The 27,985-nt window shown below is 60.2% G+C and overlaps 3 protein-coding genes across 15 annotated transcripts in view; 1 reads left to right on the top strand and 2 right to left on the bottom strand.

Moving 5' to 3' along the window:
- Nucleotides 1-105: 105 nt before the first annotated feature.
- RHBDF1 (rhomboid 5 homolog 1) lies at nt 106-14,541 on the bottom strand. 5 transcript variants are annotated; one of them, XM_023246678.2, is made up of 19 exons: nt 14,385-14,541; nt 7,111-7,251; nt 6,911-7,041; nt 6,533-6,637; nt 5,747-5,960; nt 5,106-5,315; nt 4,910-5,032; nt 4,680-4,837; nt 3,928-4,185; nt 3,702-3,813; nt 3,504-3,578; nt 3,251-3,412; nt 2,545-2,645; nt 2,319-2,382; nt 1,819-1,913; nt 1,488-1,563; nt 1,314-1,414; nt 1,044-1,197; nt 106-806 (listed from the first exon to the last, which is right to left on the bottom strand). In XM_023246678.2, exons 2-19 carry the CDS (start codon nt 7,225-7,227, stop codon nt 387-389), a joined length of 2,676 nt encoding a protein of 891 aa, XP_023102446.1. In that variant the 5' UTR covers nt 7,228-7,251; nt 14,385-14,541; the 3' UTR covers nt 106-386. The 5 variants fall into 5 exon arrangements, with proteins under 5 accessions (XP_023102446.1, XP_023102445.1, XP_023102449.1 ...); XM_023246677.2 differs by having other exon boundaries at nt 6,911-7,251; XM_023246681.2 differs by lacking the exon at nt 6,533-6,637.
- MPG (N-methylpurine DNA glycosylase) lies at nt 13,970-27,042 on the top strand. Of its 4 annotated transcripts, XM_023246690.2 has the most exons (5): nt 19,900-20,019; nt 22,315-22,513; nt 22,610-22,843; nt 23,691-23,895; nt 26,610-27,042. In XM_023246690.2, exons 3-5 carry the CDS (start codon nt 22,622-22,624, stop codon nt 27,002-27,004), a joined length of 822 nt encoding a protein of 273 aa, XP_023102458.1. In that variant the 5' UTR covers nt 19,900-20,019; nt 22,315-22,513; nt 22,610-22,621; the 3' UTR covers nt 27,005-27,042. The 4 variants fall into 4 exon arrangements, with proteins under 4 accessions (XP_023102457.1, XP_023102455.1, XP_023102458.1 ...); XM_023246689.2 differs by lacking the exons at nt 19,900-20,019; nt 22,315-22,513 and adding an exon at nt 13,970-14,164; XM_023246687.1 differs by lacking the exon at nt 22,315-22,513 and having other exon boundaries at nt 19,798-20,019.
- Nucleotides 26,987-27,985, bottom strand: part of NPRL3 (NPR3 like, GATOR1 complex subunit) — a 42,707-nt gene continuing 41,708 nt past the window's right edge. For 5 of the 6 annotated variants that reach the window (XM_023246683.2, XM_023246684.2, XM_023246685.2 and 2 more), the window contains one exon: nt 26,987-27,930. In XM_023246683.2, the coding sequence (XP_023102451.1) occupies nt 27,765-27,930 (166 nt within the window). In that variant the 3' untranslated portion in view covers nt 26,987-27,764. The remainder of the gene's footprint in view (nt 27,931-27,985) is intronic. The other variant, XR_002738904.2, reaches the window with a different exon arrangement.

The raw sequence follows: 27,985 nt of genomic DNA, 5'->3' as shown, positions 1-27,985 counted from the left end.
CACTTAGTTCCCTCTTGTGGGGAACTGTAAGCAAGGTGGCCAGTGGCCTGAAGGATCTCCCTCCACAGCCCCCAGCCAGAAGCCAGAAAGACGAGGCAGCTCCGGTAAGTTAGTGGCAGCTAAAACGCTCCCAGTCCATTTATTGGCCACATGAGGTGGTCGTCAAGAGACTAGTTAGAAGGTAATCACGGGAACTAGTGTAATAAATGCCCTGAAGTACGAGAGGTTCACCGCTGGTGAACAAGGCACAAGAGGTCAGTGTTCAGGAAACAGGCAGGGCAGCACACAGGGCTCGAGACTCGAGTCCTGTGGCCTGTGAGGCTTGGGGGAGACCACGTGCCTGGCTCTGGCCTGCTGGAGCGCATGGCCCCAGCGCCCCAGCCAGCTCAGTGGAGCTGAGCATCCAGCTCGTACTTCTCACAGAACTTGTCAGTGAAGGGGATGCAGGTGAGGAACTCACACCACTCGCAGCGGACGGGGTAGAAGTAGAAGAGGACCACCAGGCCGGCCAGGAGGCCCAGGAAGACCACCTGAAAGACGATGATCTGGCAGCGCTTGCGGTACAGGTCAAACTTGCCGAAGCTGATGTAGGGCAGGAAGGCAAAGGAGAGGAAGAGGCCGCTGATGAAGCCCGAGATGTGAGCGAAGTTGTCGATCCAGGGCAGCAGCCCAAAGGTGAACAGGAAGAGGACCACAGCCGACAGCTTGAAGAAGGCACGCCAGGGCCTTGCCAGGACCTGCCAGCTCTGGAAGAGCTCCACGAACAGGCAGGCCAGGATGCCAAACTGCGAGCCGGCTGGGCCCACCTGGCGGCAGTGTGGGTGGCTGTGAGCTGGTGGGGCTGAGCAGACCCGCCCCAACCCAGAGCCGCGTCTCCCCGTCCTGCCTCCCGTGGCCTGCAGCACACTGAGATTAAGGAGCCAAAAGGAGATGCTCCCAGTCTGGACTCTCCAGGGCCCCAGACTCCGTGCTGGACGTGGACTCGGTTTACGACAGGCAGCAGGTGCACATGGGGGAGTCCCCACTCTGGGTGACAGTCTTACCTCTGCCCGGTATGGCAGGAAAATGGCACTGGCCAGGTTACCAGTGACCCCGCTCAGCAGGTAGATGATGGCTATTCGGTGCCAGCCTGCCAACTTCTCCAGGTCCCGCAGGACAGTCATCTGGAAGCAGACTGACACCAGGCAGTGCAGGATCCTGTGGGGTGGGGGTGAGGGGGTACTCAGCAAGGAGGCCGCCCCCTTCACCGTCTCTGGCCATCCTGGGGTACCTGGGACCAGCCCCCCCTGCTCAGCCCACATGGTATCACTTGCCCAGCGTGCAAGAAGAGGGACAGCCACAGGCGGTAGAACTGGTCAGGCACCTCAGGGTTGAGAAAGGGCAGGAGCCCACACACGTCATCCATGCAGTGCACCTGTGCAGAGTGGCCCGTCAGCACCCACAGTGGCTGGGGGGAGAGGGGAGGGACACTCACCCTGGAGGCCTACCTGGGAGCACAGTGTGGCCTCCTCGTGGAAGTAGCCCCTCATGAAGTCACAGTACTCCCGGGAGGTAATCTCACACCTGGAAGGTCAGGCCAGGATTGCAAGGACTTGTAGAGTGGCCCAAGGGCAGAGGCACCTGACTATGCCAGCCAGGCCCAGCTTTCAGCCCTACTTGCCCACCATTGTTGGCTCTGGACAAGTCCAGGCAGACCCCTTCTCACCCCAGGCCCCTCGGAATCTTGGGTTATTTTGGAACTTGGTGAGGGAGAAGGGCACAGCCCCAGGGCAATCTGCACCCAGGACTGGCTGCACACACAAGCACAGGCACACCCACCTGCCCTTTGTGCCGATGCAGCAGGGCCGGCCCGTGATGACACAGTCCATGTGAGGGTGGTTGGTGTGGTTCCCGGCGCTGTTTTTGGTGCAGATCTGGGTCACAAATGGGGGTGAGTTGGGTCAAGGCCTCCCCCAACCCTGGGACCCACAACCATGCTTGGAGAATGGGGCAAGGATGGACAGGCTCCTAAGGTAGGAAGCCAGCCTCCCTGGACTTCAAGCTGGCTACCACACCCCGAGACACAGATGAGCCCTCTGTCAGGTTGGAGTAACGTCCCTTGACCTCCTAGGCTTCCACCTGGTTCTCCTGTTCTGGCTACCTGCTCAGAGAGGCAGGTGTTTGGTAGGTAGACAGGCTGAGCAAAGGCCAGAGGCACAGCGTCTGAACACCCAGGGTGGTCCCATGATGGGGATCTCTGGCATCACTAACGGGTGGAATGTGGGTTCCTCCTTCACAAAACAGGGCGACTCACAAACAACCCCTCCACTCTGGCTCACCGGCCACTTGGTGATGTCATCTGGCCACTCGTGGGGGTCCTCGGAGGAAGGCTCATCACACACCCTGCATGAACCCAGGATGTGGTCAGACCCTGCCTTGCACCCTCGGTATCCATGCCTTCCCGTCCGACTCAACGACATGTGGGGCAGCTATACCCTCTCCCCCCCACACACACCCCATGGAGCGATTGACAAAGGAAGTAAGGGAGGGGCTGGCAGGACTGACCTGGGGTCCTGGTGGCAGACAGAGCCAAACTGCCTCTTGCGGCCCGCAAGATCTGGGGCACTGGGGTGGAAGGGCCACTTCACCCACACTGCCAGCGTGGACTGTGGGAGGACACGGGGTCAGGCCCTGGTCAGAGCCCACCCCTTAGCCAGTGCAGTCTCCAGGAGGCAGGAATCAAAAGTAAAGTCACTGAGTCCCTCACACTGACCCACGACGCAATTTCAATGAAATTACACTCCACAAATGTGCAGGCGTGTTGGGAGACTATTAAAAGGAGCTCAGCAGGATAATTCCTGTTAGCTTAACAATAGAAACAACCCGTGTCCAAAATCAGAACTGGTATAAACGACAGCACCTCCACATGAGATGATGTAATATAAACTTGCATGAATCTTTTTTGGTTTTTTCTTGAATTGTTTGGTGGAAAGAATAAGGCAACACCACTTGTGTAAACTTAGGACGTGCGCACAAAAACAGGACCGACGTGCAAAAAGAGCACACCCAAATCAAAGACTTGCTACAACTGTCCTCTGTGACAGGAGGAGCAGGAAATGGGGGGAGCAGGGGATACAAGGAATAAATGTGAGCGGAGGGCCCTCGCACGGAGGGACGCCAAAATATGCACGGAACTAGGGTAGTGATGACTCAACCGGCTCTATCTGAAGTCCCAAGGTAACCGCAAGCACACGGTGGCGGGGGCACAAACCGAGCACTCCTCCTCCGAGGTCTGCACGCAGCCCGACCGGTCATTGCGCACGCAGCAGGCCGAGTGCTTCTCACGCTCACGCGCAGCGCGGATGAAACTGTGTACCTGCGGGTCCTGGCGCATGCAGGGCGAGAACTTGGCACCCAGGTGAATGAGAGCCTCCTGCGGAGGATTGGGAGGTGCAGCTGCAGAATCCGGCCCCCTGCGAGCCCAGGGTTCCCACCCTCCGGCACCCGCAAGGCCCTGCCCTCACCGAGCTGGGCCCGATCCAGAAGTTCTCCTGCTGCACGTACTTGACGTTCTCATAGACCCCGCGGTTCCGCAGTACCTGCAAGGTTGGGGAGAGAGATCAGACAGAACCCGCTCCAGCCCTCTCCTCACAGAGTGAGGAAAGACGGAGTCCAGAGCCCAGACTCCACAGATCCGGGCCGGGCAGGGTGCCAGGGCTCACCGAGTCCACAGTCTCATGCTGCGAGAAGCCCACAGGCGCGATGCCGTAGATGCACACGGCTAGAATGGTGACGAGTGAGTGCACGAAGGTGAGCCAGTAGGTGAAGAAGGGCCTGCAGGGCAGAGCGTCAGCAGAGACCGCGTCTCCAACCCAGAGAACCCACCCCCAACCTGGAGCCTTGCCTGCTGGACGCTGCATCCCCCCCACACTCCCACCCCATGCCTACCTGTGGTCGTCCATGTCCTCAATCTGGCGCTTGACGTAACTGTCGATACGCTTGCGGTAAGTGCGGTTGGTCAGCCGGCCCACCATGCCCAGCCCATACGGCCGCTTCTCCCTGGCAAAGAACTTGCGCACGGGCATCGCGATGCGCTGGCCCCGCCGCTGACCCGCCGTGCTCACTACCTCCTGCCGCAGCCGCACCTTGGGCTGTGGGGCCGCTGCGCCACCCTCCTTCTGCTTCCTCCAGCCTCGTTCCAGGGGCCTGGGGGAAGGGGCACAGTCACCTCCCGCCCTAGACTCCCAGCCTGCCTCAATCCCTCCCAGCAGGACCAGGATGGCCTCTCCTCTCTGGCCCCCATCTAACACTGAAAGCACTGTGCAGTCATCCACCATCAGCCTCCTCCTCACCAGAAAAAGAGCAATCCTGAGCCCCCCTGGGGATTGCAGAGGTGGAACCTGACCTATGTGAGGTTCCCTGGACGATCTACAAGTATGCATTACAACACCCTCCATCTCCCTGCTAGATTCTGTCCAGCCTGTGGACCCTGGGATTCCGTTCCTGTCCCACAGGTGGGCAGCCAAGACCTGAATGGTGCCCAGCCCTGGGTCCCACAGCCATAGTGACCAGGCTGGGCTCACAATCCACAAGATGACTCCTTCCCCCGGCCCTCCATGGCATCAGTGCCCTAGGGCCCAGATGCTCCGGACAGCCGTAGATCCCGCCCTCCCCCCTCCCCACTGGCTGGTGGCACTCACAGCATCAGGTGGCTGCGCTCAAGCTCACTGCGGTCCAGGGCCCCACCCGTGAGGTCTGCCTGCTCTGTGGCTTTCTCCCAGTCTTTGAGTGCTGCCTCCGAAGGGGACTCAAACACCTCGTCTGGGTACGTGGACAGCTCCTCGTGGAGGACTCCTTCCTGAGCAAATACGCACGGTCAGGGTGGGATACGTAGGCAGAGGGGTCTCAGGTGATGCCCCTGTGCTCTTACCCGGGCAAAGAAGGACGTGTCCAACTCGTCGGGGAAGTCAGCTGTGTCCTCCTCCAGGAAGCTGGCGGGAGTGAAGCTTCGGCGCTGCACCCGGCGCAATGTGCCATCCCTAACAGAGCGACCCTACCAGCGAGGAGGTGAGCGTGCGGTGTGGTGGCCAGCTTAGTTCCCACCTCACCCCAGTCCCTGCACCCACCTTCACCAGGGCTGCAGCTGCCCGGAAGCTCATCTTGGCCACCGATTCACGCTTGCGTCGCCGCGGGAGCCGGTTGAAGCCCGAGCGGGAGCTGGAGAAGGAGCAGAGGGAAGCAGCACCAGGCGTGACAGGTGTGTGTGGGGTACTCAGGCCGTCAGCCGTGTCATCTGCCACTCGGAAGGCCCGGCCCCGGGCCAGGGGATCTATGATCTGGCAGAGGGAAGGAGATGTAAGAGTCAGGGACTGGGTCATCGCTATGGGGGGGGGGGGGGGGGGATCCTTTTCCACCCTATACTCCACTGTAGAGAACACAGCTGCTGGTCTTCCCACTCCCCAGTGGGTCCCTGGACAGCTGTGTGGGTGCCCAAAGAGGCCCCCATCCTCGCCTGTAGTGCCTTCACACTGCTGTTCACCCTGCGATACTCTCCCACCTAGAGACTGGCCCATGGTACAATCCCAGGACCTTGTCCCTTGCCCCTGGCCCCCATTCCCAGAGTATCTTGGGTGCCTCTATGGAACCATCTGACCACCCTCCCACACCATGAGCTCTGAGGAACCTCCTCTGCTCAGGCTGGCTGTGTCCCCAGTCCCAGTCCAGGGAGCAGAGTGAGAAGCTGGTACGAGGCAGAAGGTGGGCATACCTTCTGCATGCCCAGCTGGCATGGCCCCACGTACAGTGGCGGGGGCGTCTCAGTGCTGGTCAGAGACACGTTGTCCTGGCTAGGCAGGTCTAGCTCCCGGATGACCTGCGGCTTCAGCTTTCCATAGCGCTGGCTGCAGTGGCGGATGCTCTTGCGCTGCCATTTCTGGGTGCTGTCGCTGTCCTTGCTCACTCCGAACCAGTCAGCTGTGCCCCTGCCATAGGAGGGTCTCAGCAGGGTAACGCCAGATCTTCCGCCCACCCCAGCAGGGGCCTCAGAGGCTCTCCTCTTGTGCAGCATGCCCCAACCCAAGCCTCCAATCACTCTAGGGTCCAGGGTCCAGGTGGGCTTGGTGTAATTAAGGGGATGAGTGGGTTCCAGCCCTGGCCACCCCCTAAACAATTAGCCAACTCCAAATTCCTACTAGAACCGCAGACAGTAGGCCTTGCCCAAGTGAGTATTTTACACAGATCCTCAACCCATCATGGAGGGGGGGGGGTCCATGGGGGAGACATCGAGATGCCACAGATGGCACTCAGAGCTCAGCCCTTAGCCACAGAGCTCGGCCCCAGGCAGCAGCCTGACCTTGGACACCACAGAACTCAGGCAGTGGGCACTGCAAGCCCAGGAAAGCTGCCCATAGCTCTTAGACATGCAAGGAAAAACACTACCGGCACCTGCTGTTAGGAACCCCAGGGAACACCAACTGCACTGGCAACTCCCGAGAGGCCACAAGCCATGCACACGCCAGCTAATGTCAACATACTCATGCCCTGCCCCAGGTACCTGAGCAGGGACCGAGAGAGAGACCGGCGCTGTGGGAGGGCCCTGCGGGCACCAGGGGGACCCAAGAGGGGCAGAGTGTGGACACGCCCAAAGCGCACCTGTCGGCTGTTCAGGGGCCAGAGCATTGGGATGGGGGAGACAGAGAAGGAGAGAGCGAGTGCTGGAGGGGAGCAGAGAAGGCAGTAGGTGAGAGCAGTTGGTCCCCAGAGCGGGAGGAGGACAGGGTGATGTGGGGAACAAGATCGAGGAGAAAGCCAAGACAGGAAGGACCCTTGCTCCGTTCCCAGCCCTAGTACCCAGAGGGGACCCTGTATGATTGCCTCTGTCCCCCCAGCCCCCCAGTCCCCCACCAGCGGAGCAGCCGAGGCAATACAGTACCTGCGGATGGTCTGGGTGATGGACGTCTGGCGCTGCAAAACTGGCCGCCGGACCTCATGGTGGGGCGAGGGGATATGGGCTGTCTCAGCCGGCATACTCACACTCCGCAAGAAAGCCTGGCGTCTCAGGGGCTGGACAGTGGGGTCACGGTGAGGAGGCTGGATGGAGTATACCCACAGCCTCTCCTGGCCAGGGCCTACCTGTAAGAAGCTGGGTTCCTCGGTCACTGGGGGCGCTACAGCTGGTATGTCCAGCTTCAGCCAGGGTGGCTTCTTGCGCTGCAGGCTGCTCGTGCTGTCCCTGCGGGCCTCACTCATGGTTCCAGGTGGGGCAAGGCAGGCCTGGGGGGTGTCACGTGTTACTCAGTAACGGTGCTGACAGAACTCTGAAGTATCGCTGGGCCCAGGGATGGTCCTGGTCCCTGATGCTGAAGTCCTACTCCATGCTCAGCACTAATCTGCTGAGTGCCTGCTTCATTCATCCCTAGAGACGTTGCAGGCATGAACTAGGTCCTCAGACAATATACATTCATTCATGTCGAAAGATATAAATTCGTAACAGATATTTGAGCATCTACTATGAGTCACTCCTAGGTGCTCAGGGACACGTTGGTGGAGAAACAAGGAAACAAACACGGACAAAATCCCTGACTTCCTGGAGCTTAGAGTCCAGACAAACAATAAACCTATAGATACGATGTGTTAAAACATGGGAAGTACGATAGGGAAAACAGCACATTCCAGTTGCCGGGGCCTGATGCCTCCCTGTAAGGTGACATCTGCCAAAGACACGAAGGTTGTGATGAGGTGAACGAGGCCAGTGGTTGGCGGGCAAGGTTGTTCCTCACACAGGGAACAGCCAGGCTGGGGGCTCACTCCAGTCTGTTCGCAGGGCACGTCTCACGTCTGCCTGACCCATACCTCACCGTCCTACCATCTGCTACAAAGACAAAGGGCTCACTGCACCCACAACAGGGGTGCGTGATCCCTCCATCTCAAAGAGGAACAGCCACATGGCTTGCAGGGCCACGGATGCCCCCACCAGCAGGGGACCTACTGAAAACCACTGGCATGCGGATGCTGCCATGACCACCAGGGGCCGCTATGCGCCCAAAAAACAGATGCACTGCAGTGCCGAGGACTTCCCTCAGCATAGGAGACCCTGCCACAGCACGAGGGCCCAAGCAGAGTAGGGAGGACCCAGAGCAGAGGCCACGGCTTGATCAGGGTCTCCGCTGCGTGGCCAGGTGACAGTGAGGCAACGACCATGTGACCATTGGCCTCTTGGGCACTCTATTCCCCCCTTACAAAAGGTCAATTTCAGGACAGATCTGGTTGTCCCTCCCCAAAGGACCACAAGGTGTCTGGAAGCAGGACATCCAAGTTTGGAAGGGTTCCCCAAGCACACTGTGGGGCATGGATAGCAGGCGAGTGGCCAAGCAATACTGAGAGGGCGGAGACTCCAAACTCCCTCCTCTACATCAAAGAGCTTCAGACCCAAACAGACTCTGAAATTTGGGCTTGGGAATCCACCCACGAACGCCTCTAGAAATAGCCTCCCTTGCAATCCCCTGAAGGAGATATAGAGAAAGCCCCGCCTGTACTTTACAAATAGGAAGACTGAGCCCTGGGGAACAGGGGCTTGACTTGCCCAAGGTCACATATTCAGGGAGCGTAACTACAGACAGCCCCAGGATGCTGCCCACAGCTCCCACTGGACTCACACAGAACACGGAAGGTAGGAACTCTGTTCAGAGCAACTCCCAGCTGTATACCGACCCAGGAAAGTCAAAGGATGTTGTTCTCACCCCTACACAGACCAGGAAGGGCATGGGATGCTGAGCACTGCCCCTCCTGCCCCTCTGCAAAACAGGGGTAGCCCCAGGTACTGCTCACAGATCCTTGTGGCCCTGGACCAACCGCTGGGAATCCACAGGCCTCTCCAGGAGCCTCCCTATACTTTGCCAGCACCTCCAGCTGATATGAGCCAGTTCTCCACTTAGGAGCACAAGGAACCTCTGCCAGCTGATTGGCTTACACCACCACACACATCCATGACCCTCCCAGCTCCCACTGCCCCCATGGCCTCTCCTCACACCGGGGGGCCTCCCATCTCAGCACTCTAGTCATGCCCCAGCCTTGCACATGCATTCTGCCCCAATCCCCACATGTTCAAGGACCCACAGCCTTAGTCAGGCTGGCCCCACCCCTGAGAGGTGCTCCCAGACCTGGATTCCCCTCGCACGGCTCAGGAGTTCACCCACGTGTATGCTGTCCTGTTACCACCGGGTCTGCAGTGGCAAGACAGGCCTGCTCCAGAGCCACTGCTCAGTCAACACTGGCCATTTCTGAGCATGGACCGGCAAGGCCCCATCCTCATGATCTGGAGGGAGGAGGGGCTCCTGAAAAAGACCCTTCAATTGCGTCTGGGAGGAGGAGCTGACCACAAGGCCGGGTCAGGGCAGGGATAGCACAAGCAAAGAAGTGGGAAAAGGGTGGTAAGGTACACAGGAAATCTGGCATTCCCCAGCCGCTGCTAGCCTGGGCGGACAGTCAGCCCCAGGAACACAACAGCCGTTAAGTTCATGAGGGAGGTACCAGGGCCCTGCCGGTACGCCCAGATCTCCCAGTGTCCCTCACCTCCACACAAACCCCTCCTGTGTTTGGGGCAGAACCTGGAGGGTGCTCTGTAACCCACAGGGTTCCAGGATCCCCACCCTGCCCCCAGTGCTGTGGGTTCCTGGTCTGCCCCACCCCTCTGTGCACAGTTCCCCATCTGGGCCTCAAGTGGGTGGGATTCACAAGGGGGGGAGTGCTCCATAGTGGGCCCCAGGGGTGTGGAGGAGAGGCAGGCCCAGAAGACAAAGAGTCTGGGCTGGGGAGGGGCACAGTGCCTACGCAGAGGACACAGTGGTTCTGTGTCCAGGCCTCCCCCAGGCACACAGTGGGCTCTTGTTCCCAGACAGCCCCTCAGGGGGGAATCCCGACAGCATCTCTGCTCTGCTGACCCCCTCAGTGCAGGAAGAGACCGCAGCCCAGGGAGGGCCTGATTGCATGGGGCCACATATTATCTGAGTCACTCTGGCAACAATCAAGACTGCCCACCCGGGGCCCAGTCCCACCAGGAGACCCCCAAATGGGCATCCAGAAGTGGAGTAGAAAGTGCTGGCAATGGCTTACCAAATGCTAAGGGTGGGGGTCGAGCCCAGCAAGGGGACACGAAACAGGGGTGCACATCAGGTGCTACACCTCCAGGCAGCGCAGGACAAGTACAGGGCCCGTGATGAGGGCCTGAGATGGGGCTGAGGCACAAAGGCCCCACAGGGTCACAGGACCACTAGGGCTGTTTCTTTTTTCTTTTTTCTTTTTTTTTTTTTAAGTTTATTTATCTATTTTAGAGAGACAGGGAGGGAAAGTCTTCTTTTTTTTTTTTTTTTTTTTAAAGTTACCACTGGGGCTGCTTTAAGTGCAGGGAGAGGGGTGGGAGTAGCTGCAGCCTCATGGCAGAGGGCTGGGTAGGGAGCCGGGCCAGGTCCTACTGAAGCAGGTTCCTGCTCTGGGGATGAGTGGGGACCCTCATCATGGTGCACAGGTACAAGAGGGGCCAGGAAGCCAATGGAGGGAGGCCCGTGGGGGACAGCCTGGCCTGAGACACTGGAGAGACCCTTCTCACCTTCACCACCTGGAACCCTCTGCAAGCATCAATTTTTTTCATCTGAAAATCAGGGGCTGTAGCAGTGCCTGGCACACAGTTGGTGCTTGAGAAGCAGCAGCTAACGCAAACACCAGGCTGAAAAAGACCCTGCAATTGAGTCTGGGAGGAGGAGCTGCCTGCTGGCTCTGTGGAGCCCCCTGAGGGCAGCCAAAGGAAGGGGCGGGGGGGGGGGGTGGAGTAGGTGGGCCACAGAGCATGCACCACCAGAACAGCAGTGCAGGGCATGGGGCGGGGGGGGGGGGGGGGGGGCAACTGGGGAATGCACCACCAGAACAGCAGTGCAGGGCATGGGGCGGGGGGGGGGGGGCAACTGGGGATAGGACCCTTCAGAGATGCCCAATTTAGTAAGGTGTAACCAAGAGGCAGGAGGAGACTGGGGAGCAGTTCTGGCCTGCCCTGGCCTGGGCAGTGGCCAGAGCCATTGTGAGGCTGGATCCTCAGGTGTGAGCAGCAGCCACCAATCCACTCAGGCCCGCTCAGCCACATGGCAGGACGATGCCAACAGGGGCGGCTGGAGGCCTAGTGGATAGCCCGAATGGCCCAGCCCCAGGACAAGACCCGCCAAGCCCTGGCCCCACCCTGCCCAGGGGACCGCCCACTGCCAAGGTCAGCTGGAGCAACGGGCCCCACCCCAGGACACCTGCCCAGACGTGTCCCCAGCTCACCTGAGCATGATCCCAGGAGGGGCCAGATCCTCCAACCTCCACACTAGTGCCCTGATCTCTGACCCTCGGTCTTCTGTTTGACTCCTAATCTGATGCTCATCCCCAGAAATCCCTTGGGAACAGGGATCACCAGCTGTCTGGCATCCATCCCAGAATCCAGTTCTTCAAACAGGCTACTGTGTGGCAAAGCAGAATTCACCTGGCCTCTCTGTGCCTCTTTGTCTCCTGTATAAATGGCATAATGCTAAGTAATGGTAATGGCCAGGCCCGCCCCCCTCCTCAACCCTCCCAAATCTCACCACTTTTCTGTGCAGGAAATAAGGTCAGAGAGGAACAGGGCAGGCCTGAGACCCAGCTAATAGCCTGCACAGTGCTCTCTGCCCATCCCCAGGAGGATACATCAATCCCTCCTTCCCCTTGTCACCCATCACCGGGCAGATGTCACCCCAGACATGTATGTGGAGGGCCCGTAACAGAACAACAGAAGGCTCCCTGCTACAGGAGGCCCCCAAAGGCACAGGAATCCCCAGTAATAATCACACTCTGGGACCTAACCAGGGAGCGTGGTGCACAGGGAGCACCAGCCCTGGGGAGAAGTACTGCCCAAAGTTTCAGCAGGCATATATGACAACCAAAGCCAAAGCCCCTGACCCCACTGGCTCTGACAAGGGCTGACAGGGTGGATACACCCCAGGCTGGGGAGCCCCAAGGCTCAGAGAGGTTGAAGGTCCACGCCACACAGTCAGTCAGCAAGGGCGCAAGGGAACAGACTGAGCTATAGCAGATTCTGGCTGAGACTTAGGTGAAAGCATCCCTCAACCTGCAGAGGGAAAAGGCCCACATCCTACCAACCTGCCTGGCTCTAGGGCAGATGAGTCGCCTGGCCACCGATCAGAGCCCCCAGAAGCTCCCCCCTGAGACGCAGGCGCTCCCTGGTGCCTTGACACCCTCGGGCTTGGTGACCTCCTCCCAGGACAGGCCAATTGCTGGATAGTACTAGAGAGGCCCCAGGAGGGGAAACCAAGTCCCAAAGTCTGTTTGAAGAGCAGAAATGGCCTGTCATCAGAAGCCTGGCACACCTGCTGACCTATCACAACCCGTAGGAAAGGGTCCTCTGTATTCATCTTACAGATAAGAAAACTGAGGCTCAGAGAGGCCGGTCACCACCTGAGGTCACTGAGCCTCCAAAGGAGTTCAAAGCCTTGGGCAATGTCTGCCCAGGAGCTGGGGTGCAAGAGACCTGTGTGCCTGCCTAGCTGGCCCTGGCCAAAGTCCCCCAGGGGTAGGGACAGACCATGTGGGTCCCTCAGGCTGTGGAGGGCTGTCAAACCCATCCCCCAACTTCACGCTATCCTGACCCGGAGCATCTCCGTTCAGGGAGAAGGGGTCCACCTTCAAACACATCCAACCCAGAAAATAGGCAGGAGCCAAGGAATATGATCCTTGGGCAGAAAGTGGATCCTGTCACAGACACCGAGGTGGGGGAGCTGGGGCTGGCAAGGGGAGCACCTCATCCAGAGAGAGGAGCAGAGGGGTGTGCCCTGAGCAGTAGCTGGGAGCTGAGAAGACCCTGAGGGAGGGCCCCAAAAGGCAGGGGAGAACTGGCTGATCCCCTCTGGACAAAGGATATGACTTCCCAAGGGCAGCAACTTGGCCACTAATGCTGGATGAGGAACGTTGGTCACAGCAATGCTCCAGCTCTGCTGCCCTCACTTGGGCCGTCTGCACAGCGGGAGGCTGGTTGGCTGCTTGGAAGGGTTGGAAAGGGGACTGGGGCCTGGTACCTTCAATTTAGAGCCAATCAACTGTTGTGCCCACCTACTAGCCTCTGTCCCGTTCTCAGGGTAAAGGACCCAGCTTGCCCAGAATGACCCCTGGTGACGGGGCGGGGGGGGGGGGTAGCCTTAGGGACCTCTGGGACCCCAGCCAGGTGGCGGGTTCCTCACCTACCTCCTAATCTCTGGGGACTCTCTAGGGGCCTGGGACTGGCTCCCGGTGGGGGGGGATGGGGGAGAATTCAGCTTCTAGCTGGGCCAAACCTGAAAAGCTGGTTTCATCCTTGAATCTTCTCAGCTGGGAAGTCCCAGGGTTGGGGAGGGGGGCTCCCAGCACAAGGTTAGGGCCTTCAGACCCAGGACCCCCGCCCACCCAAACAGACACAGAGACACAGGACCCAAGCTGCACAGAAAGAACTCTGCTCAGGAACCAGCTGAGCCTTGGGCAGGCATGACTGTGGGATCCCCTGCCCATTCCCCACCCAGCCCCACAGACTTGCCCCCAGCAGGGCAGACAGCCAGGCCCTCCCCCAGTCCCCTGAGCCCCTGGGGTCCTGCCATCTTCCCTGCAATAGAAAGCCAGCCTCTAGGCACGCCCCCACTCCCCCACCCCACCCCCTGCTGCTCTTGGTCACTAAGCACAAGATAGGGGGTGTCTTTGGGAGTAGATCCCAGGGCCCCCGCAGCTCCAGTATTTACAGATTAGGGAGACAAAGGTTGTGAAGCGGGAAGTAGGGTCAGTCCCCCGCCCCCACCTCCCCAGCTACTGCTATTATTGGTGATATTATTCCCATCCACAGTGACGACGGCTGCGACAGGGATGATTCCCGAGGAGTCCCACCCTCGGAGCTGGAGTTTCGACTTGGAGCACCACCCACCGGTGGCGGCCGGGAAGGAAAACGTCAGGGGGGGAGGGTTACAGCTTGGAGGAGCCTGGGGACACCCCCAGACTCCGAGCCCTCCCCAGGACCCTCAGCTGTTGGGCGGGGGCTGGAGCCGCGCTGTCCGGCCCGATCAGGCCGCTGGGACGTGCTAATCCGGCCATGGGCTATTTTTGCGCCGCGCCGGGTTAGGAATCCCGGGCTGGGCCGCCTCCGCGGGTGAGTTTGGAAACTCCGGGAAGGGAAGTCCGGCCGACCGGGGCGGGTACTCGCCGGACCCGGGACCCAGACCTGGAGCCCTCAGCCAGCCCGACTCCTGTCGCTCCCGGCGGCTCCGGCCACGGCTGGCTGAGGACGGGCCCCGGGGGCGGCGGACGCGAGCCCCGGAACCCGCCCGGCCCGCGGAGCCCTGCGCCCCGCTCCCGGCGCGCTCACTCACCGCAGCCGCCGCTGGCACCGAGGGTCCTCGGGGGGTCCTGAGGGCTCCGGGGAGGGGCTGCCACCGCCGGCCCGGAGGGCGCCCGCGCCGAGTCCCCGCCCGCGCGCCTGTCCGGCCCGCCCGCCCGGGAATGCCATGGAGCGAGGGGCGTGCGCGCCGGGGGCGGGCCCGGCCGGAGGGGGCGGCCGCGCTGACTAAGGGCTCAGGAATGCGCGCGGCCCGCCCGGCTGGAGTCACCTCCTCCGGGAAGGCCCCTGGGCTCCGCTCTCTCCGTGTCCGGCCGCTAGGACACCTGTGGCCTGGGGGGGGGGGGGGGGGGGGGGCGGAGGGGGGGATGGGTTTGGACGCCTCGGCCGGGGAGGGAGGGCCTAGGGGCCCAACCGGACAGAGCCTCAGCGTCAAGGGCAGTCCTGTGTTCCTCAGCCTCTCCCAGACTCTAGAGTGAATCCTGACCTTATTCCTCCTTGACTTGTGCTTGAGAAAGGGGGGAAGGGGCGGTGTGGGACAGTGTCCCTGGGTCTCCTGTAAAGCGAACCACCAACCTCCTCCAAAGGCCCACACTAAATCCCTCTACGTTCACCCAGACCCATGTGAGCACTCACACTTACCCACGTTCCCGCTCGTGCATTCAAGCACGTACACACCCACGCGCTCTAACCACTCTCCCTGACTCACATATTCACACACACCTGTTTACAGACTCACACACACACCTACACACACAGACACACACAAAACTGTACACACCATATCACTTGCACATATTATACACATGCACACAACCACAATTGTACACTCCCATCTGTGTGTTTACACACTGATGCACACCCTCACAGCAAAGGATTAGAGAAGTTACCCCCTCCCTGGACCCCTGTGCTCTCCAGCAGGCACTCCCAGGCCAGGCTGGGCCTACGACCCCAGAAACATTCAGAGCAGAGGCGACACTGTGGCATCCACTCCTTGCTCTTCCCTCTTTCAGAGCCTGCCCACTGCCCCTGATAGGCTCATCCCTGCATTGTCTGACTTGGATACAAAATGACCCACCTGCTTGAGGCTGATGGGAATTTCCCAGAGTCCCTCTCTCTCGACATCCCAGGAGTACGTGGGGTCGAGAAAGACCTGGAAAGGGGGGAGGGGAGTTCCAACAGCAGGGCATAGATAGGGCTGACCAGGTCCTGTGAGTGGTGGACGAGCCTAGGCTTCCTTGGGGTGGTCTCTCTTACTGCCTCAGAGAAGACATAACTGGGACCACAGGTCTCCTAAGGACCCTTTCACCAGATGCCAGAACACCTTGGGGCACATCTGGCCCAGCACATCAAGCCTCGCAGTGTCCTACAAATATGTCCTCAGGCCCTTTGCTGGTCTGGGACCAGGTGGCACTGGCCTGCCCCAAACAGAGCTGCTGCCACCAGTGGCCAACCATGCTGGGCCTGACCGCAGACTTGGTTCCTGACCACACAGAAAAGAGAGTTGGCAGCTTGAGGCGGCAACCAATGTACGGGCTCTGGAAACTGAGCAAGGGACAGAACCCCTTGATCATGGCCTCACCTGTACCAGGGAACAAAGTGGTGCCGGCACATACTGGGACCTCTACGAACACAGGCGTGTCAACACAATTCCTAGGTAGAGGGAGACAATGAAAGCTTTGGAAGGGCTACAGGACGACTCCTCCATGGGGTGAGGGTTGGGGGGGGGTGACTACAGGTGCACTGGGGACACAAGGCAGGAGGGAGGCTGCCTGGTGCCGATGCTCATGGCTCCTGCAGCCTACACGTGCCACTCCTCTCATGCCAGGCTCTCAGCCAAACAGGACAGTCTCTCCATACCAGGCATTCTCGACCCCTGCCAGGGGTAAGCAGGCCCCGCCCACCTGGATGCCCAGACTGGGCTGGCAGGGCCAGCAGTGGCGTCAGTTCTGGAGGCCGGGGCCCGGGCTCACGTCCAAAGCATGCCACGGCTGGGCATCCGGTGTTGGCAGGTCCCCCTCCTGCAGTGGATGCTTCAGGGTGCCACTCCATGACCCGCTCCGTGACCCAGACACTCATTCCCAGCTGCCAGGAGTACTGGCCATGGCTGGCCCACAGCTGAAATCCCCCTCCAAGGAGTCACCTTCAGTGGACAAGAGCCGCCTTGCCAAAAATCATACTCTTTCCCCAGAGAGGGTGGTCTATGTGTTCAGTGACAGGTAAATGGCCTCCCCCCGTGTTCATTTAAGCTATCTCCGAAGGGTCCTCTCAGCACTGGGCTTCAGTGGGAGCCCCAGCAGTCTCTGTTGCAAACCCTTGCCCCTCACAGGTGTTGATCCCAAGGCATGCCTCAGTATACCCTGGCAGGCAAATCCAGGACCCCCCATGCTCTCAACCCAGCTCAGCATCCTGAGCAAGGACCTTGGAATCAAAGGGTGGTGCGAGCAGAGGCCTGGACACATGAGTGCTCAGGCCTGGACCTAGTCCACAGGGACACATGTATTCACGTCTGTATGTTCTGCTTCATGTCTGTCCCACTGCCCTGTGCTCTGGGGAAGGAGCCCCTACAGGGAAAGCCGGCTGCCAGTCCTTCTCTTTCCTCCTCGTCCGAGCCCTAAAGAAATGGAAATCAACTGCAACTGTGGACAGGTGACTAGGCGTGGATGGATATCTGGACCACCCCCATGGCTGTGGACCTCCCTCTAGGACCTGAGGGGCTAAGATCCTGACCAACAGCAGGAGTCCCCATCAGCTACCCTGGAATCCTCAACTCAGCAGGCCAGTTCCTGGGCTTTGGGGAGCCTGGATGGGCCTGGCACCAGCCCCTGGCTATTTGGGGAGGAGAGGGAAGTGGGCCAGGCCAGCCGGGGGCCTGAAGTCACTAGCTATTTCCAAGGCAGCTGCCTGTCCCTGTGTCTCAGTGCATGGCAAGGGGTCCCGTAAAGTGCCTCGGGCCAAGGCTCAGCAGCATTGGCGGCACAGCCCCAGAAAGGGAGGATGCAGCCCCCATACATCTCCTTGGGCTGCCTTCTCTTCCCAAGGGGGCTCTGATCCCCCTGCCCTGCCCAGAACCCGTCAGATTCAGAGCGCCTTGGAGGCCACTTGGGATGCCAGAACCGCTAAGAAGCTGCCAGAGGGCTGGCCCTCTGCTATCTGCCGTGGAGTCCACTGGGCCCTGACCCAACTCTCCCTTCAACAGTGTCAGCATCCCTCCATCAGAGAAAAGGACACTGAGCTAGTGTGCTGGGTGCTCCGCAAGAGTGCTGCTGCTGGAACTGTGGCGTCTGTGCTGTCCCTTCAGGGCTTTAGTCATGGCCCCTCCGTGGGCTGGCCCAGCCCCAGCACCGACTCCTTTCAAAGCATGGAGGGTGTCCTCAACTCCATCTCGCACTGACAGCCTCCAGCACGTCTACCGGCCCAGCAGCAAGGCACACTGAGGACAGAGAAGGCCCTAGGACCCTCCTCCCACCGGGACCACCTTCTCTGACCCCCAGCCAGCCTGCCCAGCAGGCCACAGTGGGAATGCTCAGCCCACCACTTCCAGCCTGCGGTGGGGCCTCAGACCACTAACCAGGAAATGGGGGCGGGCCGGTGGAGGGCCCACCCTGGAGAGGTTTCGCAAGCCCCTGCACTCAGGCTGAAACATCTGGAGAAGTACATTGCTGGCACCGGCCCTGCCTCCTCCTCCTGGGGGCCAGGGCTGCGCTCTCGAGCCTCTCTCTCCTCATCCTCAAGGTGGGGATAAAACACCCCTCCGGGAACAAGCAGGCTCCCCCCCCCCCGATTTCTATAAGGACCATGAGCCATTTGTAAAATGAGAATAAAAATTAATACAAATGGCATCCACCCTGCCCCGGCCCTCACCAGGAGGAGGGGGCCCAACTGAGGCCTCACTTTCCCTCCTGGAGAGAGGGAGGTTGGAAAGGGAGGAGAGAAGGGGGACTGGACACAAAGGAGGGCAGGAAGGGGGAGTTATTGTTTGGGCAGAACGGCTGCAGGGGGTAAGGAGGAAAGAAACGGGTGGGAGTCACATCTAAGCCTGCCTTACCAGCATGGATTTATGACACATTGCCCACCCCCGGAAGGAAGCGGCACATAGTGCCACAAACAGCTGGGTGGTTTCCAGCAGGCAGCTGGAAGGCTGCAGCCCTTCCCTCCCCAGGAAGTCCTGATGGGAGCCCTGAGGGGAGGGGGCCAGCAGTACTGCTGGCCCAGGGCCCAGGCTGAAGTTCAGCTCCTGGGCTGTTCAGAGGAGGGGCCTAGCTGGAGACCAGAGTCCTCCCAGCTGGACTGACCCTGTGCTCATCTGAGGCCTATTCACATTCACATGGCCCATCCGGGCACTTCCCACCTGACATCATCCTATGCCCAGTCGCTGAGGCCCCACAGGTACCCCCTTCCAGGGCCAGGGTCACAGAAATCAAAGCTTAGACGGCGCTCCTCAAGGGTTTTTCCAGAGTGGGTGGTACAGGAGGGTGGGACTGTGCCAGCCACAGCAAAGGGGACCTGCAGGGGAAGAGACCCTAGAGCTACAGAGTGTGTGTGTGTGGGGGGGGGGTATTCTGCTGGGTGTTGAAGCCCGTACCCTCCTGGTCCACTGAGCCACAGGAGCCGGCAGTGTGCCCCTCCCCGCCATGGTTGTCCCCAGCCAACAGCCCCTGTGCTTGAACACTTCCCACTCATGGCCCTTCCTTCCTCTGGATCAGGCACTGCCCTCCCCAGATTCCCCTCCCCTCCTCTTCTGGACTCCAATCCGACTTGAAAGGTTACAGGCAGGGTGAGCAACATCAGAGGTGGAGGGCCGCACGTTCCCCATACGGCCCCCAGCCGCCGCCCTTCCCAGCTGCAGGCTGCAAGCGCAAGCCGGGTGTTCCCGGGTCCCCAAAGTCCTAGTCCCGGCCTCAGCCTCTAGAGGAGACTGGCCGTGATCCAGCAAGCCCGTTCCAGGGCGTGGGCAGGCTCCTCTGGGCATCTTTGGGCGGCAGAAGGGTTGGAGGCTACACTGCAGACAGTATTCTCAGACCCGCTGGCGATGATGACCCCGGCAGGGGCTTCCGGATACGCCTGGCGTCCGCTTCCTGGACAGTCTTCCTGGCCCACTCCCCATGTCCTCTCCCCACAAATGCCCCCCCCCCGGAGGTCTGGAGCAAGTGACACCCCTCCCCCGTCCAGGAAGCGCATTCCGAGGACCGGGACTCAGCCACCACCTCCCTAAGGCGCACTCCGCATCACCCCACCCCCCAACCGGGGCCCCTCGAGGGCCAGGAAGACACAGGACGGACCAGTCCTCTTGGGAGTCTGACTACTGGCTGGCGGCCGTGCACGGACCACGGTGCACACGGGGGCGGGAGGCCGGTCACTGGGGGAGGCACCAGGCTGCGGGGGTGCTCGCCCCAACCCCAGACGCCTTCTCCCGGGTCTCGCGCCACGAGAGTCCCAGCCGCCCCGGGCCTGTGTCCAGGATGGGCGGAGGCCCCCTGGCTCCTCCTCCGCGGGCGGATCCGCGCCGCGCTCGCCGCCACTGCGCCGGGCTTCCGTCCTCCCGCGCGCAGGCGCCGGCGGCACTTCCGGGGTCGCGTCGGCGGGGCGGGTGGGCTCCACGCGCTGGGGGTCCCCACGCCCGGAACCCCGGCCCCAGCCGCGGGATGCCCGCGCGCGGGGCGGGCCAGGTGAGTGTGCGCCCACGTGAGCGCGCTTCTCGCTCCGCGCGCGGCTGCCCCGCGCTACGGCCGAGCAACGGTCTCTGGGGCGATCATCCCCCCCCCCCCCCGCCCCCCGGAGTCGTTCCGCCGGCGGACCGCTGAGCGAGAACCCGGGGGAAACCAGTAACGCGGGCCTCACTTCCCAGACAGGCGCCCACCGGTGTGTTGGCCCTGGCTTGGCTGCTCCATCTGCCAGTAGAAAAGCTGAGGCCCGGCCGAGGTCGCCAGTGAAGTCTGGGAGGAGACCCCGACACCGGTTTCTTGGTTAAATGTGCACTCAGACCCAGCTCAGACATTCCCTCCCCAGGGGCCGGCCTGCCACAGAAATGACCCTGGCTTGGCCCAGGGGGCCACTTTCTCACGCTCCTCGCTTCAGTGCCCGTCACAGCCAGATAAATGGTCTCTCTATACTTACTAACCAGATAAATGGTCTCTCTATACTTACTAACCTCGTGTTTGCCCAAGTTGTGATGGAGGGCTGGTGGGCACCCACATCCAGGCCAGGCTGTTTCCTGCCCTCCGCCGGGCGGACCTACTCTGACAAGAGACCCTTGTCCCCAGGTTTTGCCTGGAGACATCCCAGGTGGAGGGTGTTTCTTTTTAATCTTTTAAAGTAGATTTATTTATTTTGAGAGAGAGAGAGTGAGAGCGAGCCGGGGAGGGGCGGAGAGAAGGAGAGGGAGGCATGCAAGCAGGCTCCAGAGTGTCAGCTCTGAGCCGGCGGGGGGGGGGGGGGGGGGGTCTCGATCTCATGGAACCGTGAGATCCTGACCTGAGCCACCCAGGCGCCCGAGGGCGTTTCTTCCTAACATTCTTTGAGTGCTTGCTGTATGCCAGCCGACTGCATACCTGACTTCTCTCATTTTATCCTGGTAACTTTGTGTGGCAGATATTGGTTACTTTTCTACAGATGAGGAAACAGAAGCACAGCCACTTTAGGTGATTTTCTGGGGCCCCTTGTTCAGGGAACCGTCATTTCTAACCGGTGCCAGGGAAGCATGTGAGGTGCCCACGTACAAAGTTTGAGGCAGTGCTCATTCTTGGGTGCAACAGCAGGGGCACCCCGCTACTTAGCCCTGGGCCAGTCCATCACCACAAAGGCCTGTGAGGCAGGTTCAGGTTCTAGGTCTCTGATGGGGAAACCGAGGCCTCTCTCTCAGCCTCTGTCCCTGTGCAGCTTTATGAGTCCCTCCCCACCCAGGGTGGACCAGTGCTGACCCAGAATGACCCAAGTGCCATGAGGCAGGCAGGGGGCCAAACTCCCAAGTGGCAGCGTCCCAGCGCCTGAGCCCATGGCGGGTATTGGCAGATGGGCTGGGCTGCAAAGACGGTCACGTCAGTGTCCACTCTCAGTAGACTGGCGGTCTCCTTTTGCCGTGGAGCGTCAGCACTTATGTTAAAAATACTGGGTCTGCCACATGCCAAGGAGATGTGGGTACTACTGAAGACCAGCCCTTGAGCGGGGTGTTTCCCAGGCCCCCGTGCTCACCTGCTCCCTTCATCTTCTCCCACTTGCTGGAGAGCAGCTGGTCTCAGAACAGCTGAGCATGTGTGGTCGGGTTTCTCAGGCTGTGTGGCAGCAGGTGGGAGGCTGGGTCTCGTCCCTTGAGAGACCTCACCTTTGCCCCGCTTGCTCCTTATCATTATGATATCCTGGGTCATGAGAGGGGATAGTTGGGGACTCACCAGGGGTCATGCCTGAGCCCTTGATGTGGAGCAGAGAAGACAGTCAGCAGGTGCACATCCACCTGTGTGTGGCCTTCTGAGCCATTCTGAGGAGGGGATGGTACAGTGGGAGCCCTGCCAACGTGTCAACAGGGTGGGAGGGGAGTGTGGATGACACAGCAACACAAAACCCATTCCTTGGCCAGGCCCCATCAAGGCCATGGCTGTGCTTTTAAACTCCTGGTTAGGGTCAGTGCAAAGGGCTGGGTTCAAGAAATAAGATCAAAAGTTCGTTTGGGGGGGGGTGCGGCGCCTGGGTGGCTCAGTCGGTTAGGCGTCCGACTTCAGCTCAGGTCATGATCTCATGGTCCTCGCGATCGAGCCCGTGTCAGGCTCTGTGCTTAACAGCTTGGAGCCTGGAGCCTGCTTCGGATTCTGTGTCTTCCTCTCTCTCTGTTCTGCCTCCGTTCGCCCTCTCTCCTTTTCTCAAAAATAAATAAAAATTAATAAAAAAAAGTTTGGGGTCCACATGATGAGTGGGAATAAGGGTACCAGCCCTCCTGTCCTAGGCTCAGATGCCCATTCTCCCCTCCCCAGGCCCTGCAGCCCTTTGCCACCAGGCTGTGCATCCGCAGCATGTGGAGGGTGTGTGGATTAGAATGGCTACCCTGACCCTGCCACCGACCGCCTGTCCTCACTTCCGAAGGCTTCCTGGGGCCCAGCATGGGGCTGAGTATAGCATTCTGCTGGCACCTTGCAACAACCCACCAGGTGGCTGCGTGCCTCCATTTTGCAGGTGAAGCAGGCAGTCAAATACGGTCCTTGAACTCCACCAGCCTGACTTCACCACAGAACCTATTCAGAATGTTTATTTTGTCTGTTTTCATCACAGCTTTCCCGAAGAATGGGGCAAAAAAAGCAGCGACTGTTGGAGGCACAACGGCATCAGAGCCTAACAGATGGAGCCCAGATGCCTTCCACCATGGAGCCCTGCTTGGGGCCACCTGCACCCCTGGGACCCCAGCGCAGCATCTATTTTTCAAGCCCCAAGAGCCACTCTGCACAACTGGGATCTGAGTTTTTCGACCAGCCTGCAGTCCCTCTGGCACGGGCATTTCTGGGACAGGTAATATAATGTGGCCAAGGAATAGGTGGAAAGTCTTCAGGCTGAGAACTCAGTTCCCTGGCACATTCAGCACTTCACAGGCCCTCCCTGGTTCCACTGCGGCCTGAGCTCCTCTCCTAGGTGCTCTGTTGACCTGAAAGCACCGCCCCTCCAGTGATAGCCCCTGGAAACTGCCCTCTGCCCTGTCCTCAGCCGGCGCCCCTGTCCCCTCTGGGTGCCGCCCCTGGCCCAGGGTACTGTCTGAGCCAACCACAGCCAGCACATCTTCCTGGCATAAGGCCTACACTGACCCCCTCCTTGTGGAGCTGACTACACCCAGGGCTGTGGTCCAGGCCAGGGGTGCTACGGGCACCTGTCTTGCTGCTCAGAAATGCCTGTCAGAGCTAGGTGGGTGGGAGCTAAGTAGGGTGGTCCTTTGTGGGTTAGTCCAGGTGGAGGGGGCTACACAGGCTCTGGGGGTCCAGCTGTGTGGGAAGAGCATGGGGGCCCTGTGCCCCCCACGCTGCCCTGCACTAGGCTAAGCATTTCAGTCCAAGGGGGACTTGGGGGGGAGGAGGCAAAGAGATGGAGGCCTTACCAAGAAGACTTGGAAGTGTGTGGTTGCAGTGGTGCCGACTTTCCAGCCCAGCGCGGGCCGGAGCTTGAGATTGCTGCTAGCTGTGGCCAGGACACTTAGTGAGCAGGGCCTGTGGTCCGGGGGGTTGAGCAGGACAGAGGGGACAGCAGGGGACCCGGCTGGACCTGGGTGCCCTGGTGCATCCTGAACCGGGGAGATGAGGCCCAGGCTGTGAGCTGTCACAGTTGAGTCTCTGATGCTTGCTGCTCTAAGCAGACTGACTGCCCACAGGTCTTGGTTCGGCGACTTGATGATGGCACAGAGCTCCGCGGCCGCATTGTGGAGACGGAGGCATACTTGGGGCCCGAGGATGCAGCTGCTCATTCGAGGGGTGGCCGGCAGACCCCCCGCAACCGTGGCATGTTCATGAAGCCAGGAACCCTGTACGTGTACATCATCTATGGCATGTACTTCTGCATGAACGTCTCCAGCCGAGGTGAGCAGAGTCCCCTTAGCTGGCAGCTGGGAGACCCATGGGAACACCAGGCTGGGGCAGGTACCTGAGCAAGGAGGTGTCAGTGCTAAACTAGGTTGCAGTTTTAGGAATCCTGGCTACACTGACAGGATGGTTACAGGTTCCAGAGGCCCCCACGGGATAGAGGTCATGGGTTGACCTGAACACAGAGCAGACAGGTTCCACAAGGCCGCCCATGGTCACAGAGCTCAAAGGTGGCGTCCCGTGTGGCCCAGAGTAGACCTGTGGGGGGCCGGTTGTGGGCAAACAAGGGTGAGATCAATTTGGGTTGAGTTGGGCTCAGGCCAGAGCCTTGCCAGAGGTCAGTTACAGGGTCTGAACCTGTCGTTCTCAACGTGCTACTGGCGTCTAGTGGGTGAGGCCAGGCATGATGCTGGATAGCTCACAGGCACACGTTGGCCCCGGTCACACAGAATCACCTGGCCGAAAACATCAGTAGTGCCCAGAGATGCTGGTCTAGAGCACCCAGGAGAACCCATTCACCCTGTGGGACCTGCTCTGGGGCAGCTTCTGTTCTTCCTGAGCAGGTGGCTGCTTTCTGGAAGGCCTGTGCTCTGAAGGAAGAACCCACAGCGTCGTCCTGCCAGAGGCACCACTGACCAGGAGCAGGGTCTGCCTGGCCCACTCTGACTAGCCAGTCTCAACATCTGTATGTGTGTTGAGCTTCCTCCCTGACCATCCCAAGAAAGCAAATGCTTGAGGAGACCACAGAGAGGCGTGGGGTCTGGTATGCTGTGTGTTACACAATTCCAGTGGCCTGGAAGTTGTGATTGCGCAGAGTGGACAGCTGGGCCTGTCCAGTGTCAGAGCCACATGGGCCCCAAGATTGGTCCCATGCCCGGCACAAAGCAGGTGTTGAGCGAAGCTGAGTGACTGGAGATCAGAGGATGGTGGGGACCACCCCAGGGGGTCGGTCTTCTTACCACCCTGGAAAACTTATCTTGGTTGTCTGGCTTTTCTTTGGCAATAGAACCAACCCTCTCTTGTGAAGTGGGACTGAACTCGGACAAGGAGAGAGAATGAGTCTGGTGATGCCTGGGGCTATGGTCAACAAAGAAGGGGAGAAGCCTGGAATTTCTAGGGTCGGGGGGCAGGGGGAGGGTGGGTACAGCGGACAGGGCAGACACGGGAGGTAGCACATTACTTTCTGTACACATGACCAAGATGCCCCGGAAACATCCAGGTCAGGGGGGGGCAGGAAACCACATGGGTGCAGACAGGGCCAAGGGTCATCCAGCTAGAGGGAGGAAGAGGGGAGGCCAAGGACATGGTCGTTGCCTGCCTGCCATCAGCGTGGAGGTGCCACAGAAATGACCAGGAAGGCAGGTGGTGTAGACAGAGGACTAGCGGGTGAGGACGGGTAGACTTGGTGGGAAGAGGTCATGCTTTCATCAGGACGTGGGACTCAGATGCATTCCAGGAAAGGGGTGTGGGGACAGAGGGATAGGCTCCTCCTTCGCCCCATGTGCAGGGGCTCATTGAGACACTGAGGGACATGTGAGGCACCCACGGGGCACCCTGAGGATGGTGGGCTAAGAAGGGCCCAGGAAAAACAGGCTCAGGAACTTGAGGTTTCGCTTGCTCCCGAGAGATACTTTAAAAAATTGGTTGGTTAAGGGACATCTGGTCACAAAACCCCCAACACTTGCCAGGTGCTGGCTACAAGGGAGAGCATGGCTGCTGTAACCACTCAGGGCTCCCAGGTGCCGATGGGGAGAACCTTGTGGCCAAGGTCCAAGAGTGGAAACTGGCCTGGCCACCTGAGCCTCTTCAGACCCCCTGGTGGTGGGGGTGGGCCAAGTCGCTAGAACAGCCTTGCTGGAGGGTCAGGGCTCCTCTGGCCAGGGCCATCACTGTCCCCAGCCATGCAGGACTGAAGGAATTTGGGGAGATGCATCTTCCCGAGTGAGCCCCTGGGCCCAGGGTATCCATTTGTGGTCTCCGGTCTCTAAAGTAGCTTCGCCTGAGCACCTCGCTGGCTGGAGCATTTGACTCTTGCTCTCAGGGTTGAGTTTTGAGTCCCATGTTGGATATAGAGATTACTTAAAAATTAAAAAAAAAAAAAAAATCTTTAAGTAGCTTGGACTGCTACACAAAGAGCCAGGGCTGGAAGGAGGTGAGGGGCTAGGTTGGCATCTCTTCCCACATGGTCTCCTGTGTCGCTGGGTGGGGCTCGCCCAACATCACGAGCACACTGGTGGCTGCTCTGAGCCAACCTTTCAGCTTGCCCAACGGATTCCAAGTAGGTGAGGTGAATGGGGTGCCCTGGGACCTGGTCAGAATCTGCCAGGTCTGAGGCTTCCTGCTTCCTGGTGGGTTGGCCATGCTCACAGACACCTGGCTCTCTGCGGTTCCCTTTGCCAGCCTCACAATTGCTGCCAATCACCAAGCCAGAGGAAGCCAGAGAGGAGGCGGACTACCAGCACCCTCCAGGCTTTTTCTGAGATAGGTTCTCCCTAGCTGGTGCTCAGGCACTCAGGCTGCATGGGGGAAGCCCCCACCTGGTGACACAGGTCGTGTGTGCAGAAGGTGGAGGTAGCCGAATCTGGACACTGAGTGCAGGGGCGCCCAGGAAGGCAGCTGCGTCACACCCACAGCGCTGCACGCACCCTGGGGTAAGGAGGGCGACCGGCCTGGGGAGACCTGGCTTTCTAGGCTGTCTGTCTGTCCCACAGGGGATGGGGCATGCGTCCTGCTGCGAGCGCTGGAGCCCCTGGGGGGCCTGGAGACCATGCGGCAGCTTCGCAGCACCCTCCGCAAGGGCGCCGCGGGCCGAGCCCTCAGAGACCGTGAGCTGTGCAGCGGCCCCTCCAAGCTGTGCCAGGCCATGGCCATCGACAAGAGCTTCGACCAGCGGGACCTGGCCAAGGACGAGGCTGTGTGGCTGGAGCGCAGCCCCCCGGGCTCCAGGGAGCCGGCTGTGGTGGCAGCAGCCCGAGTGGGCATTGGCCAAGCAGGAGAGTGGGCCCAGAAGCCCCTGCGCTTCTACGTCCAGGGCAGCCCCTGGGTCAGTGTGGTAGACCGAGCGGCCGAACAGAACTCACAGGCCTGCTCGGACAAGGCTTTTTAATTGTTCAAAGACCAAATAAATGCTTTATGTCTGGAAAAGGGTACTGCTTGTATCTCTGCCAGAGCTCCTCTCGGTAGCCAGCGTAAGCTTACAGTCCTCCTTCCTCCAGGACGGGACACTGGGGGCCGTGTGTGGGCAGGAGGCTGAACGCATCATTCCTCAGGCCTGCACGAGGGAGGGGAGCGTGTACCAGCGCAGACTCACCTTGAGGATGGGGATCAGCCCAGTCCCTTGTGTATCATCACGTGTCAGAGAGGGAGTGACAGCTTGGTCATGAGCCTGCCGGCGGTTAACGCAAGGGCTGTGGTGAGGGCAGGGCCACTCAGGTGTTCCTGGCCCCCGAAGGGCGGAGGGGTGGGGGCAGACGTGTTTCCGTGTATCCCCCAGGGTGACCAAGGGAAGGCAGCAGTGGAGGGGGTCAGGGGATGAGGACGGGGTTGGGAGGAGGGTCTGACAGAAACGCACGGCCCGAATTTGCGTGTGGAACGAACGCAGCAGGCCTCCCTCTGAGGCATGAGTCCTGCACGCTCCCTCCAGCTGGAAGCCTCACCTCAGCTCGGATACTGAGGCTGCCTCCAGGACCAGACGAGACCGAGAACCTGGAGTACAGCAGGCCCAAGGCTGCCGCTGGACTGTAGTCCGGCTTCAGGCACCAGAGGGCTCCGCCCGGTGTAGGGGTGGGAAGCCCAGGGCTGGGGAGAGCCCAGCAGCCCCGCCGCGGGCAGCACCCTCTCTCCGCCTCCTCGTCTTCGGTCTGGTCTCAAGGGAGCAGTGCCTGGAACACCGCGATGACCGGGTCCTCATGGGTGGTCACCACCAGCACACTGCGGAACTTGTCAAAGAGCATGAGCAGCTGGGAGCGCCGCGTGTTCTCATTGTACATGATCTCCTCCAGGTGGTGGCGGCCCCGGAAGTAGTGCAGGAGCCTGGGGGGTGGGGGAAGGACAGCATGAGCCCAGGTGGCCTTTGGCCTCACAGCCG

The sequence above is a fragment of the Felis catus genome, chromosome E3 (assembly GCF_018350175.1).
Source record: "Felis catus isolate Fca126 chromosome E3, F.catus_Fca126_mat1.0, whole genome shotgun sequence".
NCBI classification, from domain to species: Eukaryota; Metazoa; Chordata; class Mammalia; order Carnivora; family Felidae; genus Felis; species Felis catus.
This window is presented reverse-complemented; position numbering and strand designations above follow the sequence as displayed.

Excerpts from the sequence above, each read along its gene's own strand:
- RHBDF1 (XM_023246677.2), bottom strand. The coding sequence starts at position 7,227 with ATGAGTGAGGCCCGCAGGGACAGCACGAGCAGCCTGCAGCGCAAGAAG. Across the intron at positions 3,579-3,701 it reads AGCATGAGACTGTGGACTCG|GTACTGCGGAACCGCGGGGT; the intron begins GTGAGCCCTGGC and ends CCAACCTTGCAG. Across the intron at positions 1,415-1,487 it reads AGGCCACACTGTGCTCCCAG|GTGCACTGCATGGATGACGT; the intron begins GTAGGCCTCCAG and ends CACTCTGCACAG.
- MPG (XM_023246687.1), top strand. The coding sequence starts at position 19,813 with ATGGGCGGAGGCCCCCTGGCTCCTCCTCCGCGGGCGGATCCGCGCCGC. Across the intron at positions 22,844-23,690 it reads CACGGGCATTTCTGGGACAG|GTCTTGGTTCGGCGACTTGA; the intron begins GTAATATAATGT and ends GACTGCCCACAG. Across the intron at positions 23,896-26,609 it reads CATGAACGTCTCCAGCCGAG|GGGATGGGGCATGCGTCCTG; the intron begins GTGAGCAGAGTC and ends TCTGTCCCACAG.